The sequence below is a fragment of the Fundulus heteroclitus genome, chromosome 2 (genome assembly GCF_011125445.2).
Source record: "Fundulus heteroclitus isolate FHET01 chromosome 2, MU-UCD_Fhet_4.1, whole genome shotgun sequence".
Taxonomy (NCBI): Eukaryota; Metazoa; Chordata; class Actinopteri; order Cyprinodontiformes; family Fundulidae; genus Fundulus; species Fundulus heteroclitus.
The window spans coordinates 27,594,118-27,612,788 of NC_046362.1; the positions used below are offsets into that span (position 1 = coordinate 27,594,118).

The 18,671-nt window shown below is 39.6% G+C and overlaps 1 protein-coding gene across 1 annotated transcript in view; it reads left to right on the plus strand.

Moving 5' to 3' along the window:
- The window catches only part of LOC105924410 (ankyrin repeat and BTB/POZ domain-containing protein BTBD11-B), a 36,763-nt gene extending 18,092 nt beyond the window's left edge, over positions 1–18,671 (plus strand). The window contains exons 3-15 of the mRNA XM_036151945.1: positions 2,273–2,425; positions 2,664–2,829; positions 3,454–3,543; positions 11,293–11,386; positions 11,612–11,747; positions 13,069–13,289; positions 13,385–13,563; positions 14,745–14,850; positions 15,035–15,137; positions 15,317–15,398; positions 15,956–16,024; positions 16,182–16,295; positions 16,432–18,671. Coding sequence (XP_036007838.1) covers positions 2,273–2,425; positions 2,664–2,829; positions 3,454–3,543; positions 11,293–11,386; positions 11,612–11,747; positions 13,069–13,289; positions 13,385–13,563; positions 14,745–14,850; positions 15,035–15,137; positions 15,317–15,398; positions 15,956–16,024; positions 16,182–16,295; positions 16,432–16,641 — 1,723 coding nt within the window. The 3' untranslated portion in view covers positions 16,642–18,671. The remainder of the gene's footprint in view (positions 1–2,272; positions 2,426–2,663; positions 2,830–3,453; positions 3,544–11,292; positions 11,387–11,611; positions 11,748–13,068; positions 13,290–13,384; positions 13,564–14,744; positions 14,851–15,034; positions 15,138–15,316; positions 15,399–15,955; positions 16,025–16,181; positions 16,296–16,431) is intronic.

The window sequence follows — 18,671 nt, forward strand, 5'->3', positions numbered from 1 at the left end:
GCGGGCCTGAACTAGAGAATGAGATGACAGGTCACTTGGGAATCCACAGGTAATTAACCAAAGAGAGCAAAGACACAATAAGCTGGATGGGAGACATGGATGTGGAGATGGAGGAGAACAAGTAGGCAGGTTGAGCGGAGTGTGACTTCTACACAGGGTTTGTGGCTTACCTGGAAGTGGATCCATGCGTGGCGGTGTTTAGAGGCCCAGTCAGGCAGGAAGGCCAAGGAATCCAAACGCCGGAGTAACCTGGGAGGGACGAGGCACGAGTATTGTTTTACAACCTGGCGAAGACTGGTGCTCCTGCTGCTCCTTAAAAATGAGTCTTGATGACTGCTGATGATGACCAGGTGTAGCAGCAGGCAGCAACCAGACTCCGGCGATCCGTGAAGCCTGCTCAACCCACTCAGAAAACACACACATCTCTACAGCCAAGACAGATCAAGTCTTTTTCAGTTAAAGCTTTCAGTGCGTCAACTGTCTTAAACGGGGGTCGGCCCGACGAGACTGTGTTGTTCCTCTGCGGAAAAGGGCATTTAGTCAAAAAACCCTTTCAGTCACAGCAGCACAGGAGTGGAACTCTGTCCCTAAGAACATCAGAGACCTCACTGCATACATTCTGTCAAAAAAGAAAGGTTCATAACACATCAGACATGTCAGCATCAATAAATATATATATATATCTTCAGTTAACCCAACCATCCTGCCACTTGTGTCTCTGCTGTGTCAATGTGTATCGTTTTTTTCTTTCTTTTTTACCAAATGTCTGTAATATAGCAAACTTGTATATTACATTTATCAACATGATTTGAAAAGTTTTATATGTTTTATTGCTTTTTATATTTGCTTCGTGGCACTGTAATCTTCTCATTATTGTTTTTATGTAGACAATTTTAACACCTGAAAAATAGCCTCTTGGGCAATTCTGGTGCATTTGCAGCAATGTTAATTAATGTACACTGTCCCTGTCAAAGAAATACATAAATGTTTCCAAACAGGATTGTCTTTTTTTTTTTTTTTTTTTTTTTTTTTTTGCTCTTCAAAGAGTTATTGCACACTCAAAAACAAACATAATCTTGCTTGAATAACTGAATAAATATAACCCGTTGTCTACATGCGATTTGTGCTATAAGAGAGGTAACAACAGGGCAAAACAGAAAATCACGTCTGTGTTTTAGTAGATAGAGTTCAGAAAACAGTTAATCCTCTTGAGAGCCAGTCAGATGCAGGCAGGAGGGTGATATCTTTAATGTATTCATTGTTGTAGTTACTGCATCATTCACATTTACAAGAACAAGACCTAAGGGGGTAATCTAGGACATTTCCTATTATAACTGACATTTAAAACTTAGTTGTTTTTTTTTAAGAAAAACTACCATATGTGTTGATAGGAGAAGGTTTACAGCTTCATGACCTGCCTGAGGTGTTTCTCCTTCTTGACCTGTGACAACTGAGGCACATGGAGAAGCTCTCACAGCTGACCTTGTTTAACATCCAAATGTATTTGGCTGCTTATTTAAACAAAAAGGTCCAGATGATTTGGAGTAATTCTGGGGCTTATATGGGTTCTGGTGCCACAGAGTCTTTGCCTAATCCAGCCTAGACTGTGGTTTTCTTCTGTACAGCAGTCTGGGCTTTAGACGTCTGCCACACTCTCTCAAGCTTTTCACCCAAAGCCCTTATGTCTGGATGAACTGGATGATGGATTCCTCCTGTCCCTGTCTTAAGTGCCACTATACATTTAAGAAGTTATCACTGCACCTTTAGTTTACCTTCAGCAGGCTGTGTGATCTCATAAATAATGTATGGTGCCATGCAGCAGCTCCATGCATCGTGAGCACTGTAAAAAAACAATAAGGAGAAATAATGTATGATGCATTAAATGTATGATACATTGCTCCCCATCAATGTTATTATTTCTGGATGTATTCAGGTGGCATTGTGTTTGTGTTTCAATGTCGAGATTTAAAACATATCACTCTGACAGTAAATATTTGATGCAGCATACGTTTTTCTGTCTTTCAATCGCAAAATATTCATGTTACACGGTAAGCTGTGCCTTAGATTTGCTCATATTCAGCATGTGCCTGGTTTCTGCAAAGAGTCCACCCTCTTCTAAAGCCTCCACTGCACCGCGCAAAATATCCTATGCAAAAATTCTGTGTGAGGTGGGTTTTCCAAGTCAGAGCCGAGGTACAAATAGTTCTCAGTCTGACTGAAGTTCAGCGAGTCTGCGACGCTCGGAATAACGTGCTTCCATCTCCCCCTACAGGCCGTTTATTGTGCTGCCGCCCCTGATGGAGTGGGTGCGAGTGGCTGTGGTCCACACTGAGCACCGGAGAAGCTTATCGGTGGACAGCGACGATGTTCGGCAGGCTGCCAGGTTGCTCCTGCCCGGGGTCGACTGCGAGCCGCGCCAGCTCCGGTAGGGCCGTGAACGGTGTCCCCCCGCCTGTTGGGATTCTGAGTGTGTTTGCAAAGAGCCCACCGTCTTACACCTTTCTGGTAGAACGAAAGCTTTGCATATTTATCCCTTTTTAAAGGTAACAAAAAGGAAGTAAACATCATCAGGTGTTGTGGTGCAATATGCCACATTTAAAGAGACATTAGACATGCCCGTAAGCTCGCACTAATAATCTGTGTGTGTGTTCTTTGCCCTTCAGAACGGATGATTGCTTCTGTGCCTCAAGGAAACTAGATGCTGCCTCCACTGAGGCAAAGTTCCTGCAGGACTTGGGCTTCCGTATGCTCAGCTGTGGACGCACGGACCTGGTAAAGCAGGCTGTCAACCTGCTCGGGCCAGATGGAATCAACAGCATGAATGAGCAGGTTAGGGACACGGTCAACACATTAAATAATGCATAACCTAGTAGATCTGCACTCAAACGCACACGCCGACAGCCTGTGGAAGGACATGCTTTGTTGGCTTCGCGGACTGCGGCTGCTTCGCCCCGCGAGCAAAAGGCAGCGGCACGTATTAAATCTTCTTCTGGCTTGTTTTTTCCTGCAGCTCTCCTGCCAAGCCACTCTGCATTATATCATGACTACCGACCTCCTGGGCAGTAAATCATCTGGGGAATACTGCAAGTGAAACTCTGGAGTTTCCATGAGAAAACAAAAATCAGCATACAGTAGGGGACAGGTCTTAGCAGAAACTTCAACATAAGTCAAGGTTTCTCTGAGACTGCCCACCCACTGTAGACCTCCCTGAGGAAATATTGACCCGAACAGTATTTATTGAAGGGTAAAAAAAAGAAGTATAACACAATCTCCTCAAAAATCGAGGAGCCTGGAGGTTCAAGTGTAGGGCAGACTGAAATTTGACCTTTGCTGTTGTTTTTCATAGTATCATCTGTGTGTTAAACTTTGATTCCTATTACTTCCCAATCTGGAAAGAAACCAGATAATTTGTGAATGTAATATTGTTTTCCCTCTGCGTCTGCGCTTCTGTAGGGGATGACCCCGCTGATGTACGCTTGCGTTCGTGGAGACGAGGCCATGGTACAGATGCTGCTGGATGCAGGAGCGGACATTAACAGTGAGGTGAGTGCTTTAGAGCAGAAGTGAAACACTCCCTCACATTTGGGTTTAAGAAGTGAAAGTTAGCGCTTTAAAAAGACCAAACGGTCAAGGGATGTCCTAAAAGGAACAGGACATTGTACCAATCCCAGTTATGTGGCATTTGAGATTTGTTAACAAAGTCTTTATCAGCAGATTCAAATTGCAGTAAAATGACACTATGTTTCATCAGTATTATGTCGTCCATATTAGTATTATGATTGCGTCCCACTAACTCACTCACCAATGACATTCCAGACAATGCAGTATTCATTTTTCCGATATGTCTGCCTCTCAGTAAATTGGAATATCATCAAAAAGATTCATTCAGCTCAGTTATGCAATTAAAAAGAATACAGATGATTGTGAGTTACAGCTAATAAAGCCCCTAAATTTGGTTCCTCATCAAATTCAAACAATAAGAAAGAGAAATAAAATGACAATTTTGAATAAAGAAATTTTAATGTAGGGCCATTATACACAATCATAGGGAAGACAGCTGTCAAGCAGACCTTTGGTAAAGAATGTGCCTGTTCGCAGAGGGCTGTGCACAAACACATTAATTAAAGTGGAAGTAAATCGTATTATAGAAAAAGGTGCACATGCAGCAGGGATTTGTAGCCTTGAAAGCATTATTAACCAAAGCCCAACTGGGGTCCAGAGTTAGCAGACTCAAGACCACTTTTAGAGCAACCTGGAGTTGCCACAGGCTGATTGCATCCATGCCAAAGTTATATTATAATGAGTCAAGATACACATGTATTTCATTCCAACCAGAGTTTCTGCAGCTCAGCCTTAGAGAAAAAATTCAAAACAAGGTTAACTAACAAGGATAGTATAATGATTTGACCAAAAAAAAAAAAAACACTCAAAATATCAATAACTTGCAATAACTTTGTTCCAGCTGATGATCTGATGCTGGTGGTTAACTTTTTGTTTTGACATCACTAATCAATTATTAGCTTGTGACATGTTCCAGCGAGGTTCCAGTTAATCTTTTGTGGACAAATATTAAAGGACAAAAGCTGGTTACCTTGTGCATAAAGCTAGAGCCAGAGGTGGGTAATAACCAGTTACATTTACTCAGTTACATTTACTTTAGTAAGTTTTTGAGGAAACATTTTCTTTTAGGAGTAGCTTTACTGCTCAGTACTTTTTAATTTTACTTGAGTAATAATATGACTCAAGTCATACTCGCTACCCTTACTTGAGTAAGATTTCTGGCTACTCTGCCCACTGTGAGTAACTTCATGAATAAAGAACATACTAGATTTAACCAAAAATGCACCAGAGAGACAAAAACCCAGAGTTTATGTTAAAGTGAGACTTCTTGTTTGTACACAAGCTGTGTTATTTTAATGTTATTTTCTATCTGCTGAGCTCATTGAGCCATTTTTTAAGTCAAATGAACGTACAGTAAACAGTAGATACTGTCTTTGGAAGTGCTTTGCACTGTTCTAACATACTGTATATACAGTAGCTGCTGTAATTATTGCTTTGAAGTTTTGTGTTGAAAAAAATTAAGTGTTTCTTTTGTCTTTATTGTCTTTAAAAAACAGAATTTGCACATAACCTTATGTTTTAGTCTGTCATACATAATTTTTTAATACTAAATGATACTAGTTGTTATGATTAGTTACTCAGTACTTGAGTGGCCATCTTACTGAATACTTTTTTACTCTACCCACCTCTGGCTCGTGCTTTGCTTTAAATGTCGTAGTATTTAATGACTGGTGCTTCAGTTTCTCTCTGCACATCTCTCCCTCACAGGGACCTCTAACTATGCACACCGTGCAGAGCCTGTGACTTCACACCAAACAGGCAGTACGGTCTCTCTTTCAGTGTGACCAGCTTTTTAAACATTGAAAACTTGGATTTATTTAATCAGCAAAATAATAAGGGTAGCCTATAATGAATATTGCAAGTCACACACAGCAAAATAGGCAAGGATTTTAAAAATATTGGCCATGCAGATTGCTCACTAGCATACAGACAGGGCTGGTATAAAACCACAGACAGTACACCAACAGTGTGAACAGAATGGTCTTACCATAAAGTGTCAGGAAAATGAAATGTCTCCACATAGTAATGGAAACGCTTATGTCAAGGAAAGACTATTAAGAAGAAGTTACATTTATTCTTGAAAAAGACAAATGATAATTATGTGGGTTTAAATTTGTAGAAAACTAAGTGTGTTGTCCCTCATCTCCTCTTGTTGCCTCCCATTTGTCTTGTTGCTAAATTTATCAAAGGTGGGAATCATGAGGTCACCCAAGTGGTCACTTTAACACATTTTGAGGATTAACAGTCAGAACTGTGACTTAGAGGCTTGCTGCAGACCAATATATTTTTCAATATCAGGGCGACAAATGATAATCTGCTTTGTAAAAGCAAAGTAAATCTGTCACAGGGTGATTAGAGATCCGCGTTGACATCCTTTGACTTGTCCATCAAGTTGATGCCTCATGATCCTGATCTTTACATCGTCTCTACATCCCATCAGCCGTTGTGCCAGAACTGCTTTGTAGCCCATTTATTTTTTACTTTTTTTACAACTTTCTGAATCGTTTCATGCATTCATATTTTATCACTAGTAGCAGCTTAAATTTTACAACAACTCATTTAATATAACAGGATTTATTGTAGATTTCTATTAGACTTAATTAAATCTGAAAGGATTCCTCCTAATGATCACACATTACTGATACAGAGAAAACTAACAGCCAAGTTGAAAAACACCATATCAATGCTCAGATTCTCTACAGGTATCCACACTTGTTGGGAAAGGTAAAAAAAAATAAAAATCTACAAGCCTGTAAATCAGTCATAAGTATTAATTACAGACCTAATACCGTATTAGACTGATCACTGTGTCTGGCTTCTGAAGCTGACTGCCCCACATTGTTATCCCACATGCCTCATAGGTTTTCGTGTTCTTTCCATCAGTTCTGAAACACTCTTCTGGGCAAACACTGATTGGGTAATATCAAAACAGGGCCGCATGCTTACTGAATAGAGTAACAGATCCGTACACAAAGCAAGCCTGCCATGTTAATTAAATATTTTACCAATTATTACAGAATTGTATAAAACTTTCTAAGGCGGTGTAAGGCTTCACAAATGTTGTTTTGTATGAACATGATGTAACTTCAGCCTTTGCTTCTTTTCAAATATGTTCAGATTTAATTTGTGTTGGCTTTAGCAGAGTTATAATGGAATTAAATTAGAAATCAAATCCGTCTGATACGAGGATCCTCCGTCACGGCGTGGTGTCGGACACCATGTGACGCAATGTCCACACATGGAGGTGTTTTAGTGCCTGCAAGATCATCATAAAATTAAGGTCAAATGGTTTAATATTATGGACAATTACTTCATGGACAGATGAAAGTAAGAACTGTCATCAAGAGGAAGGCAGTTTAGAGAAAGAGTGTTGCTAAATATCGCATACCTACAGATTATGGCTTTGGGAAATGAATGTACATAAAATGTACAGAACTGCCTCGTTGCTAGTTTAACTTAAAGATGGAGGGGTAGTAAAACCTACAGTTAGAACCTAAGTGGAGAATTTTTCTTCCCAATATTTGTACATTATGGTGGTTAAATTTGGGAAACAAAGGATATTCCAAATTAACTACGGAATAATTACAAGGAATTCATAGGTCCTTAATCAAATTAAACCTTTTTGGGTATTTTTGTTAATTATCGATCCTGGATATGTGCTCGCTGTATTCAGAAACAGCAACAAAGCCCCAGTCTGAGGTAGAGTTTGTCAGTACTGGTGGACTATTCAACTACCCTTAATTGTGTTTATTTTGAATTCAGCATTTATTTATTTGCTAGTCAGTGTTTGTCATCATTCTACTGACAGTCACCCATATTTGTCTCTTCCTTATCCAATTCATTCCAAAAACAACTGACAAAATATGTCGCTTTAATGCTTTTTTCTGTGTTCCACAATTAATGGCACCACTGTTAAAGACATGTACAAAATGCTTAAATTAAATTAATTCTTTATGATAAAATGCTTCAGTCACACTCATAGTCATTACTGAGCATTCCCCTATCCTAAGGTGTAAGATAACAAATAAATAAGATAAATAAATAAATCATCTCTATTAAAATCCTGTTTTAAACTCCTAACATAGCATTACAAATGTGTGTTCTTAAGAAAAGAATTGTTTGCATTTTCTCTCTATTAAATACATTCAGTATCCTCTTAGGAAAGCCTGGCACTATTGGCTGTGTGTCAAAGATTTATTTGCACATATTTTGTGCAAAACAAAAAGTTGCACCAGTGATTATTCTCTCAGGGCATTTACCTCATGTGGATAATAAGAGATTTCTTTCTAAACTACCTAAAGATCCAAGTTAAAGTAAAATTAGCTTCTTTTTTTAGCCCTTGAGTTTAAGAACCTTTTTTTTCCATTTAAATAATTTACTGGTCAGTGTTAATAATCATCGTTATTTATTGTTGCAGCTTTGTACATTCCAGGGAAATTCCCTTTACTAAAGGAGAGACAGAATAAAAAAAAATGAAAATAATAAAAAAATAAAAATAAACTAAACCAAACAAACTAAAATAACAATAGAGGTGGTTTGAAATAGTTGAAGTGTGACATACAGTATAGCCTGAACTGGAACATGTGCGAAGCTGACCAAACAACTAAAGTTGAGCAAACAAAACAGAAATTGTTCAGTATAAAACATCTTCAGTGATTCACATGTATTCAGATTTTTCATGATACAATAACAGAAATAAAAAAAATAAATTATGTTTTTTGGGGGATTTAACAGTTTGACCAAAACTTGACTGAAACAATTAGTTTTCAATCTCGTTATAAATTTGTCCTTTTTATTGATTAAGTTAAGGACTAACACATAACTGGGACAGAAAGATCAACTACAATTTTTTAGCTGATACATTTAAAAACAAAATCACAAAAGTTTCTCAGCATCTAATTGTGATATCAGTCCCAAAGCTTTAAAATTCTATGCAGTAAAAAAAGTAAAATATTTTTTTTTTTGTTTTATTCATAGAAAAATAAATCCTTTTGCATATTAATGTACTCTAATGTGATTATATTATATTAATTTAAAATTAAATTAGATCAAATTATTGCGACTGCCAAAAGCTAAATGTTCTGGAACCTAACTATAACTTTGGTTGCATTTTTTTTATGTGCCATAAGTTATTTGGGGCAATACTTTTTCCCACTGAATAAAAATGAACTTTTTTTGCGTATTTCTGGATTTGTCACTGAGAGATTATGCAAGCGGTTATTTTATGACTTTTAGCAAAGTTATTTTATGACTTTTAGCAAATTTTTACCAGAGGTGCTGATAATTGCGGAGGACGCTTCCTATTGCACACATTCATTTGGTCAGCCTTTCTAAAGAGATTAATTTAGAGGCCTGTCTCATAAAATAACAGAAAATCAGAGTGAACCCATTAGAGCAAGGCCTGATGACACAAATCAATCCACTGTGTTCATTAGAAAGTTAACATGGAGGGCAGGATGTCCTCTGAAGCCCCGGGGTTTCTGCTTAATTGCTCATGTTTCTCCTGCAGAGCTTCTCCCCTCTGTCCCCCCCCCCCCCCCCCCCCCCCCCCTCCACCTCCCGGCTGCTTGTTTTGTGTTCTGTTGTCCATGAAGTAGTTTTAATGGCTCGGTATCTCTCTCCTCCATTCCCCCTCCTCCCCCTCCCCTCCCCTTTCTGCCTGTCCATCCAACCCACCTGTGTCCCTTCCCCAGGTGCCAAACACAGTGCACAAGCACCCCTCAGTCTTTCCCGAAACGCGGCAGGCGACAACCCTCACATTCGCTGTGTTACATGGACATGTGCCTGTGGTGCAGGTAGTGACACCTTCACCTGTGACTCTTTCATTGTCGATCCGTTTGTTGTGCTTCAGCGCCCGGTTGGTCATCACTGTCATCTCTGCCATCAAATCCTCTCAGAGTTTTCTCCAGTTTCGTCCCTCTTCATAAAAAAAAATAAATAATAATATTCGGGAACTGTGTTTGTAACTTACAACCCAAACGCATTTTAAAACGTAAAAAAAAGGGGCATCTGTGCAGTCACTCGAATCCAGAACCTTCTCCTGTGAGCTTTGACTTTAACGCAGATGGTTTCAGGCTGCATTTAGGAGAGGCAAAGTGGAAACACAGCAGCCTAATTAGTATTGAACTCGTTTAACTAATTCACTTTGCCCTGAGTAGACTGTCAGTTGGATTAAAACGTCATTAAATTGCAATGAAAATCATTCCAAGCGTGTGTAATTTGGTGTTAGAGTGCATCAAATAAAGGAAACAATACAATACAAAAGGTTATATCTTATTAAAGTCCTGGGGAAATTGAACCTGAAATATTTTTCTATCTATTTGGAATAAAGTTTTGTAAGACAATAATTTAAATGCGTTACATTTTCCATAAATATGTTTTCATTTTTCTTATCAGACGAAAGTTTCAATGTCGTGGTTTGCAGATAGTGCTGTATCACTATTTGTATATGTCAAATTTATTTTGGTCAATAAATATTTCACATTAAAAAAAATACCAACCAGTGTTATAGAAGTCAAAAAAATTTTTTTTTTTTTTTATTAAAGGGACATTGTTGGGGCTTACGTATTAAGAGCACAAACAGTTTGAGAGTGTGATTGTTCCTCATTTACAACATTCTGCAGCAGCAGACAAATCTTTTAAGTATCACAGACTTCAATGTGTTTTATTGGGCTTTATGTGATAAATCAAAGCAGCGCCTAGTTGTGAAGGGGAAAGGAAATGCATACATGGTGTTGAATTTTCTTTTTACAAAAACAACAAGTAACAGTTTGACATGCATTTATTCTCAGCTCCCTTCAGTGCAACCAGTCGCCTGGTAAGAGTCCCCTGACTAGTAAACAAAGTCTGCAAGTGTTTTGATCACAGCATAAATGGAGCTGTCCTGTGAAGGTCTAAGAGGTTTTTTTAGAGAACATTAGTGGACAAATAGTTTCATCAAGACCATTGAGGCAAACCCATATTAACTCGAGAGCAAATCCATTGCTCAGGTGGGAAAATCTTTCTGCAGGGCAACCATTTGTTGTATATTCCATAAACTGGCCCTTTAGGGTATGGACTAGTTACAAGAAGAAAGAAAAATCTCCTTATTTTGGATTCCCACAAACCATGCTGAGGACACAAGACAGCTGTTTATCAGTCACTCAGCAAATCGGTTCTGGTGGAAGAACCAGATGAGACCAGAATTTGACTCTCGTCCTACATGCAAAATCACGATTTCATTTCAAATGTGTGGCAAGACTTGGTATTTGATGTAGGCAGATGCTGTACCATTCGGCGTGAATGGGCTTTAGCCGTTCTGCAAATAAGCGTCAACAGTCCAGTCCCCCGGTTGGTCGAGCCGGTAGAGACCTACCTGCAGAAGGCTTTCAGCTGTGGCTGCAAGCGGTTCTGCAAAGTGTTGGCTCAAGAAGGCTGAATACAAATGCGCTCTTTTCGGATTTTTATTCGTTAAAAAAAAGGAAGGTTGAGACCCATTTATCTGCCTCCTTCCACTTTACAGTTGTGCACGACGTTGAGTTGATCTGTCACGTAAGGCCCTGATAACATAGATTTGCAGCGGTGGGTGTGAAAAGACAAACTGTGGAAAAGTACAAAAATACGATGCCTGTCACTCCATCCGTTTTGCCGTTTTGCTCTCCTCTCCTCCTTTGTGTGCGTGCCCGCCCGCAGCTGCTGCTGGATGCCAAAGCTAACGTGGAGGGTTCCCTGCAGGACGGGATGGAGAACTACACAGAGACCCCGCTGCAGCTGGCGGCCGCTGCAGGTACAAGCACCCGGCAGCGCACTCACACCCATCTCCAGATGTGCCGCTTCATGCGGATAGCAGCGTGAGCCCATCTCTGTGCACCGCAACAGCTGACTGTCGGTCTGGTCAATGGCTTAGCTCCCATGATTTGATCTGGAGGCAGAAAGAAATGATGGTGTTTTTACCCCTTCCTTGTAAAGTCTTGTGTGCGCGGTAACCTGATCAGTGGTGGTTTATGTGCAGGTAACTTTGAGCTGGTGAGTTTGCTGCTGGAGCGGGGGGCCGACCCCATGATAGGAACCATGTACCGTAACGGCATTTCCACGGCTCCACAGGGAGACATGAACTCCTACAGCCTGGCCGCAGCGCACGGACACAGGTAGCCAACGCATGTTCATGTTCAGCCAGCCGACAGATACATAAATGCTCAGTTCGGGTCGTAGGCTGGATATCCCAAGAAATAAAACTGAAGCAATTTTAGGTTGTTTTTTCATTTTATAGATAAACTCAAATAATTTTTTGCTGTCAGTCCTCTTCAAAGAGTTTTTTTTTTTTTTTGGTGATGGTGCAATTCAGAGACTAAAAGCTGTTTCGTCTCATGTCAAAGTAAAACACAATAGTGCTTAGATGTGAAACATTTTGAGTTAGCTATATTTTATATTTTTCCCCTCACTGTCCTTACATAACATAATGCATCAGTATTATATTTGCTTGTTGACATGTTCTATTAGTTCCCCTTATCCTCAATTAATTTTTGTTTTTGCTGCAAGTTCAAATTTGTATGACATAGCATAAGCTTTGTAATAAGTTAGGTTAAATATTGCATTCAGGACATTGCTCATTTTACAAGTTTAAGTGTTCGAGCAGAATAAAGAGGCAACCTGTAGAAATTTTAATGATGAGAACAGGCTGTGCAATGTAGTGTGGCTGTAAAAAAAAAAGGAAAAAAAAGACATTTTAATGATGAAAATGTTTTCATTTCACACACCTAAAGTAAATGTGTGTATGCTGTCATCCACATGGTATGCAGTCTGTTTTGTTTTAAACAAATCTCATTTATTAGTGATGTTTCTCTGCATTCAAATTTAGTTCTATTACAATCGTAAAGGTTGTGGGTTTGAAAATCTTGCACCTTAGTATGTTTTTGTTTGCCATCCTTTTATTAAACCTCTGTTTCTCTAAACTGTGAGCAAGCTAACCTCTTTATAGGACATTACCGACGTCTCATGGACAGAACCTAGGTAAAAATACCTGGAATATTTGTAGCTATTAGATGACTAAATCACATTCTGCAACTATCAGCAGCCTGATCCCAGTAAAAGAAAAAAAAAGTCTGACATTTTTTCAGGCTCCCTCAATAAAATCCACACATAAAGAAGCCTTTAGGGTTTTTTCTTCAGTGTGAAACTCTGGATTTCTGTTTCATTGTCCGACAACCACGATTCTTTCTTGGCTCTTCTTAGATCTTTTTGAAGACAGAGCTGTAACTGGAAAAGGAAACTGTGAATGTAAAACATTTAATATCGCACTGCCAATGGACTATTACCTTAGTAACTATTACTGAGTGACTGTGACTCACTTCTAAATGCATCGGTTTTATCTCCTTGCATATATTGTAATATAAAAAGGAGCCTTACAAATCTTACAATGTGTGTCGACCTGTCTTATGGAAAATCTGTGTTTTTGTTCTTCGCTTGCAGAAATGTGTTTCGCAGATTGTTATCTCATACGGATAAAGGTAAAGGCGACGTGTTGTCGCTGGAAGAGATTCTGGCCGAAGGTTCAGAGCTAGAGAGTAAAAGCTCATCTCAAGTTGACCTAATCCGAAGTGGGAAGGCCAAACTTAAAGCTCTAAAAGAAGCCATGTACCACAGTGCCGAACACGGACACGTTGACATCACCATCGATATTCGGAGCCTTGGTAGGTTTTTGTTCATACAGATTTTTTTTTCTGCGCATCATATACACTAAGCTTCCCTCATTCATTGAAATTTCTTTTCCTGACCTGGTTCTCAGGGGTGCCATGGACATTACACACTTGGCTTGAGTCTCTGCGTACGTGTTTCCACCAGCACCGCCGACCTCTGATCCAAGGTCTTCTCAAAGAGTTCAGCTGCATTGAGGAAGAGGAGTACACCGAGGAGCTCATCACGCATGGCCTGCCTCTGATGTTTCAGATCCTCAGGGCCAGCAAGGTGCTTCAGAAGTTGCTGGATTCCAGATTTCTTTTAGATTATACGGCTTATCACATATTCAATGGCAGTAAATTGTTGTTATTTCCCAATAATATGCAGTTTTTTTTTTGGGTTCATCTGCTTTTCAATGACTAACTGTGCCTGGCCTGCCAAGTATCAACTACATAAAATGATTTTTTTTAGCAAATTAAATCAGACCTCCCTCCAAATTGTAAAGCTTATTAGCATCATTGTAGTAGATACTCTAAAACTCCGCTTCATCTTAAACTGGCCCTCCACATGGAGAATAATGGTGGTGGGAATAATGGTACTGTTGGGAATTTCTTCTTCAGCAGGGAAAGCCAGGCCGAGCTGACTGGGAGATGAATAGAGCTAAACAGAAGGTAGTCCTAGAATATAAATTGGAGGTTGCCCATGAGCTGAGGGAGGAACAGAGGTTAAAAAGTTAAAAAATAGAAGTGGTTGAGGTCAAGCTATTTTACCAAAAAAAAAAAAGAGAGATTGCATTGAGGAAGACGAGGCTGCTGGAGACATATCCCAAAAGACTTGCAACTGCAGCTGGTGTGAAATTATGGGCAGGGAAGCTAAACACATCACATTTACACAGTTGCTTCTTTGTGTTGGTGCATCGCATAAAATCCCAATAAAAACACACTGTACTCTGTGGTTGTTACTTAACAAAATGTGGGAAATTTCAAGAGCTATCGATAATTTTGGAAAGCAAAAGTCTATCTTTTTGTCTGTTCTGTGTCTGAGCTTATGGCTGTTGGAGCACTTGCCTATTAAAGATGCTTGTTTCTATGTTCAGCGAGCGCGAGCGAAACATTAATGCATTTAGGGTATGTGGTCTAGCTGACCGTTCCTCAAACACGCCGCCACGTTTAAACACAAATCCAGATTTGTGTTTGTGGAAAACTGAACAGGGTTGGCTGGTCTGTCCAGTGTTTTTCTTTGTCGAGCATCTGCGTTTGCCTCAGGTGTCACTCTGTATTTCATTGCAGTACTGCGGGGGTTAGAAATAGGTCTGATACTCATGTCATCTCCTTTCAAAGATGTGATGTAACTATGACCGTGAGGCTTAATGAACAGCCCACTTGAACATAGAGGATGCTGCATAAGTATAGACTCTCTCACTCTGCGGAGGACCAACCTTTTCTGAAACTCTGCTTGTGTGTTGCCAGAACGAAGTGATCAGCCAGCAGCTGTCTGCCATCTTCACTCAGTGTTATGGTCCTTATCCCATCCCCAAACTGACGGAGATCAAGAGGAAGCAGACATCACGACTGGGTGATTATCACTCTTTAGCAGTTCTATTAATAAAAACAGCTTTTAGAGCTGTTCCATAATACTGCAAAGATCGCTCTCATAACACCATCTAGTGTTTTTCTCAGGAATATACATTTTATTTCCTAGTACGTGTTGTATTGGAAATGGAGCTGCTTGATTTTTTTTATTTATTTATTTTTGTCAGATCCTCACTTCCTGAACAACAAGGACATGTCTGATGTTACCTTTTTGGTTGAGGGGAAACCCTTTTATGCCCACAAGGTCCTGCTCTTCACAGCATCAAACCGGTAATTGCTGATTTAACCTCAGTTGTTTTTGATATAATCAGATCCTGCTAAGGACGATGAGTCGGTTTTTAAACAGCAGATGCAGTTTTGTTTTTTGGTATGTTGTGAACTGAGACCAATGCTGCATGTACCAAACTCACATTTATTTACTTTTCTGGTCATTTTTGTTTTCTCTCAAGATTCAAAACCCTTCTAGCAAACAGACCGTGTGGGGAAAACACATGCATTGAAATCAGCAACGTCAAATATCATATCTTCCAGGTAACGTAAATACTGAACTTAAAGTGTTCCTATGTACACGTCTGGTGAAAAGTTTGCAATGCAATCCTCCATGGTGAAAATTATACATATAGGCACACATTTATACATATGTTCCCACTGATTTGTAGGCAAATGTCCCCTAACAGGCTTAAAGAGACACATTTTGTTGCCGACAAGTTCCGGGCTGCATATTTGTCCACTCTTATAGGCAACATTTACGTATTTCATTTCAGTTTAAATTGTATATTTGTTTTTATTTCTGTTTAACACAGACCTGCACATTTACAACAGGATTGAGGTCTGAGAAGACAATTGCAGATGCTTAATGTTAGCCTTTGAACTCCAGAACTGGTTTTGATGTGTGACAGAATTGTTGCATTAGAAATAAATTAAGCTTGTGTGTTGTAAAACCATTCCCAACTGTATGTAAAATGATTGAACCGAATCATTAAGCAGCTAAATCAAAGCAACGTCCATACCAATGATGAGTAATGTAAACTTTTTTGTCTACTCATATTCATGCTGTGTTTTTTTGTGTAACTGTATCTTCTTGCCAGCTGGTAATGCAGTACCTTTACTTTGGAGGAACAGACGCGCTGCACATCAGGAGCACAGATATCATGGAGGTTAGATAAACAGTAAATCTTTCAGTGGTATCGTAAAACCGGTAATGTGTCCCTAAAATTTCCACTCCATTAGTTGCTAAACCTTCAAAAACCCGAAAACGATCGAAGTTGCATTAATTAGTTGTGATTTGATTGGCTTTTTTTTTTTTTTCTCCAGCTATTGTCTGCAGCCAAGTTCTTCCAGCTGGAAGCTCTCCAGAGGCACTGTGAGATCATCTGCTCCAAGAACATCAACAATGAAACCTGCGTCGAGATCTACAACCACACAAAGGTTAGCAGAAAAAGTTGTGCAAAAATATGCAACTCACAACAAGCCATTTAAAGAATTTTAAATGTTTGCCGTAAAAGTGCTGCCTAAATGAAACTGTTAAATACAATTAAAATGAGGTACTTTCTTCTCTTTTCAGTTTCTGGACGCTCCAGACTTGGCGTCCTACATAGAAGGCTTCTTCCTGAAGAACATGGTCATCTTGATTGAGCTGGAGCCGTTCAAACAGTTGCTGTACGATACGCTTCCTGACAGCCCGGGCAGCGACATCCTGCAGGCCTTGGAGAAAACCCTGGCCATCCGGATCCAGTCCATTCACCTGTCTTCCTCCAAAGGATCCATTGTCTGAACTCTTAGAGATTTTTCCATAGCTTAAGAGCAAACATTTTTTATTTCGAGCAGCATTTTTATTTATTTTTTAGTCCTAGTTTAAAATGCAACGCACCCCTCGAAACTCTATAAGTTACGATCAACTGCTTTCTTACAAAGATGCTCGGCTCTCCCTCAAGGCTATCTTTCTGCGCTCAGATTGAATATTCCTTGTACAAATGTTGCTTCCCCATGTTTGCATATATCATCATCATGTTTATCTGTTATTGCAACTTTTGTAGATTTCAGTGAAATTTGTCCTCTAACACTGTGCGGCGCCCGGGGAGCATTCTGCAGCTAACGGTTTTGCTAAGTGCCAGAGAGTGGCAGTCTGTGGGATCTGAACTGGGGAACTTGCAGCTTCCCTACAGCGCCCTTCTCTAAGCCACCATCTCGAGCTTAAACCTTCTCCCTGTGCAGGACAAACATGCAAACTCAAGTCCTTCCTTTTGATTCTTCTTGCTCTCTCGTGGCTCGAAGCAGTGACTCTGCGGTGTTCCAGCATCATCCAGCGTATGAAAAACAAGAGCGTCCCAAAGAGGGTGGTGAAATCACTTTCGCGCGCCGTTCTTCTATTGGCTGGAACTGTTAATAGATGAAGTTGTCCCAAGCAGAGAGGAAAGACTTGAGAGAGTCTGAGCGAGAGGAAAGGGAGGCGAACGGGAGGGGAGAATATCTGTGCGAGAAACGTTAAATGTGAGTGCAGAAAACGTAGTATGGAGGCTGAGCGGAGCACATTTTTAAGCAAGCGTTGTAGTTTCTGAGTGTGAGAGGGCGAGCTTAACGTCGCTGACTGATCGTTAAGGAATCTTGTTCCTAAATTGAAAATGCATTCTCGTTTATTTTGGGGAGAAAAAAAACAAAACAAACGTTTTCAGGCTCTCCTGAACTTTTTTTGAACCCAGAAGCGGGGATGATTGATAGTAGAAAGATCAGAGACACAAAACAAAGCATCTGCGTGCTTAGATCATTTCCAGTTAAAAAAAAAAGGAAACCTGGAAGTGACAGACCTTTCATGTTATACTCTTTGATCTTCATCCGTCGCTAACATTCTGCTTTTTTTTTTTTTTTATATCCTAGCACAGATGGTAACAAGCCTGTTTACCTTGTTGATATACGTCTACTAACTCGTCTGTCAAATGGTAGTTGTATTAAACCTCAACTTGCCAATAGCAAATCAAACGCATTTGTGAGAGCTTCTGAACACACGGCTCGATAGGCAACGTCTACATAATGTGATAAGCCATCAGAATATCCCTATATATGAGGAAGAACCACTGCCTCGTCATTTTGTGATTGTTCGCTGAAATATTACAACCTGTACAGAGAGGATCATTTGTATATTTATGTGTTAGATCTGTTCAGATTACCCTGTAAAGCCAAACAAATCTAGAAAAAGACAAAAAAATATATAAAAATAACGATGTGACTGAAGAAACGGGACTGGGGAAAGAGGAATTTTCTGTCCTCAATTGCTTTGTACATTTTGTTGATAAATCAGAGATATTGACGATGTAAGTTATTGTATATACCCACATATTTTTTCTCATGTGTCTTACTATTAGATATTGCTGTAAAAAAAAAAAGGAAGAAATTTGTTCATCTTATAAACATAAATGTCTATAAGTGTTGCATGTCCGAACTTAAGGAGCAGTTTCACGGTTGGGCAATCGTCTTCTGTCATTGGCTTGGGTCACGATTAATGTGTCGCAGTGAAATAATGTCTTTGTTTTGTTTCCGAGAAGCTGCAGGGGTGTTTATTTGAACAATATACTACAGCCGGGTTTTTTTTTTTTTTTTTTCATTCCCAGAGAATTTTCTCTTAACTTCATCTGCCGCGGGCCCTTATCTTTGATTCTGTGTGAAGAGGAGTTTTTGAGGGCAGCCCTGTTGTTATTTTGTTCTCTGCAGCAAAAAGGTCAGCTCTCAGCTGGTAGCAGGTTTAATGTACGATCCGGCAGTTATCATAGCCTGCAACCCGTGACAAAAATAAAGAAATTAAACACTTCA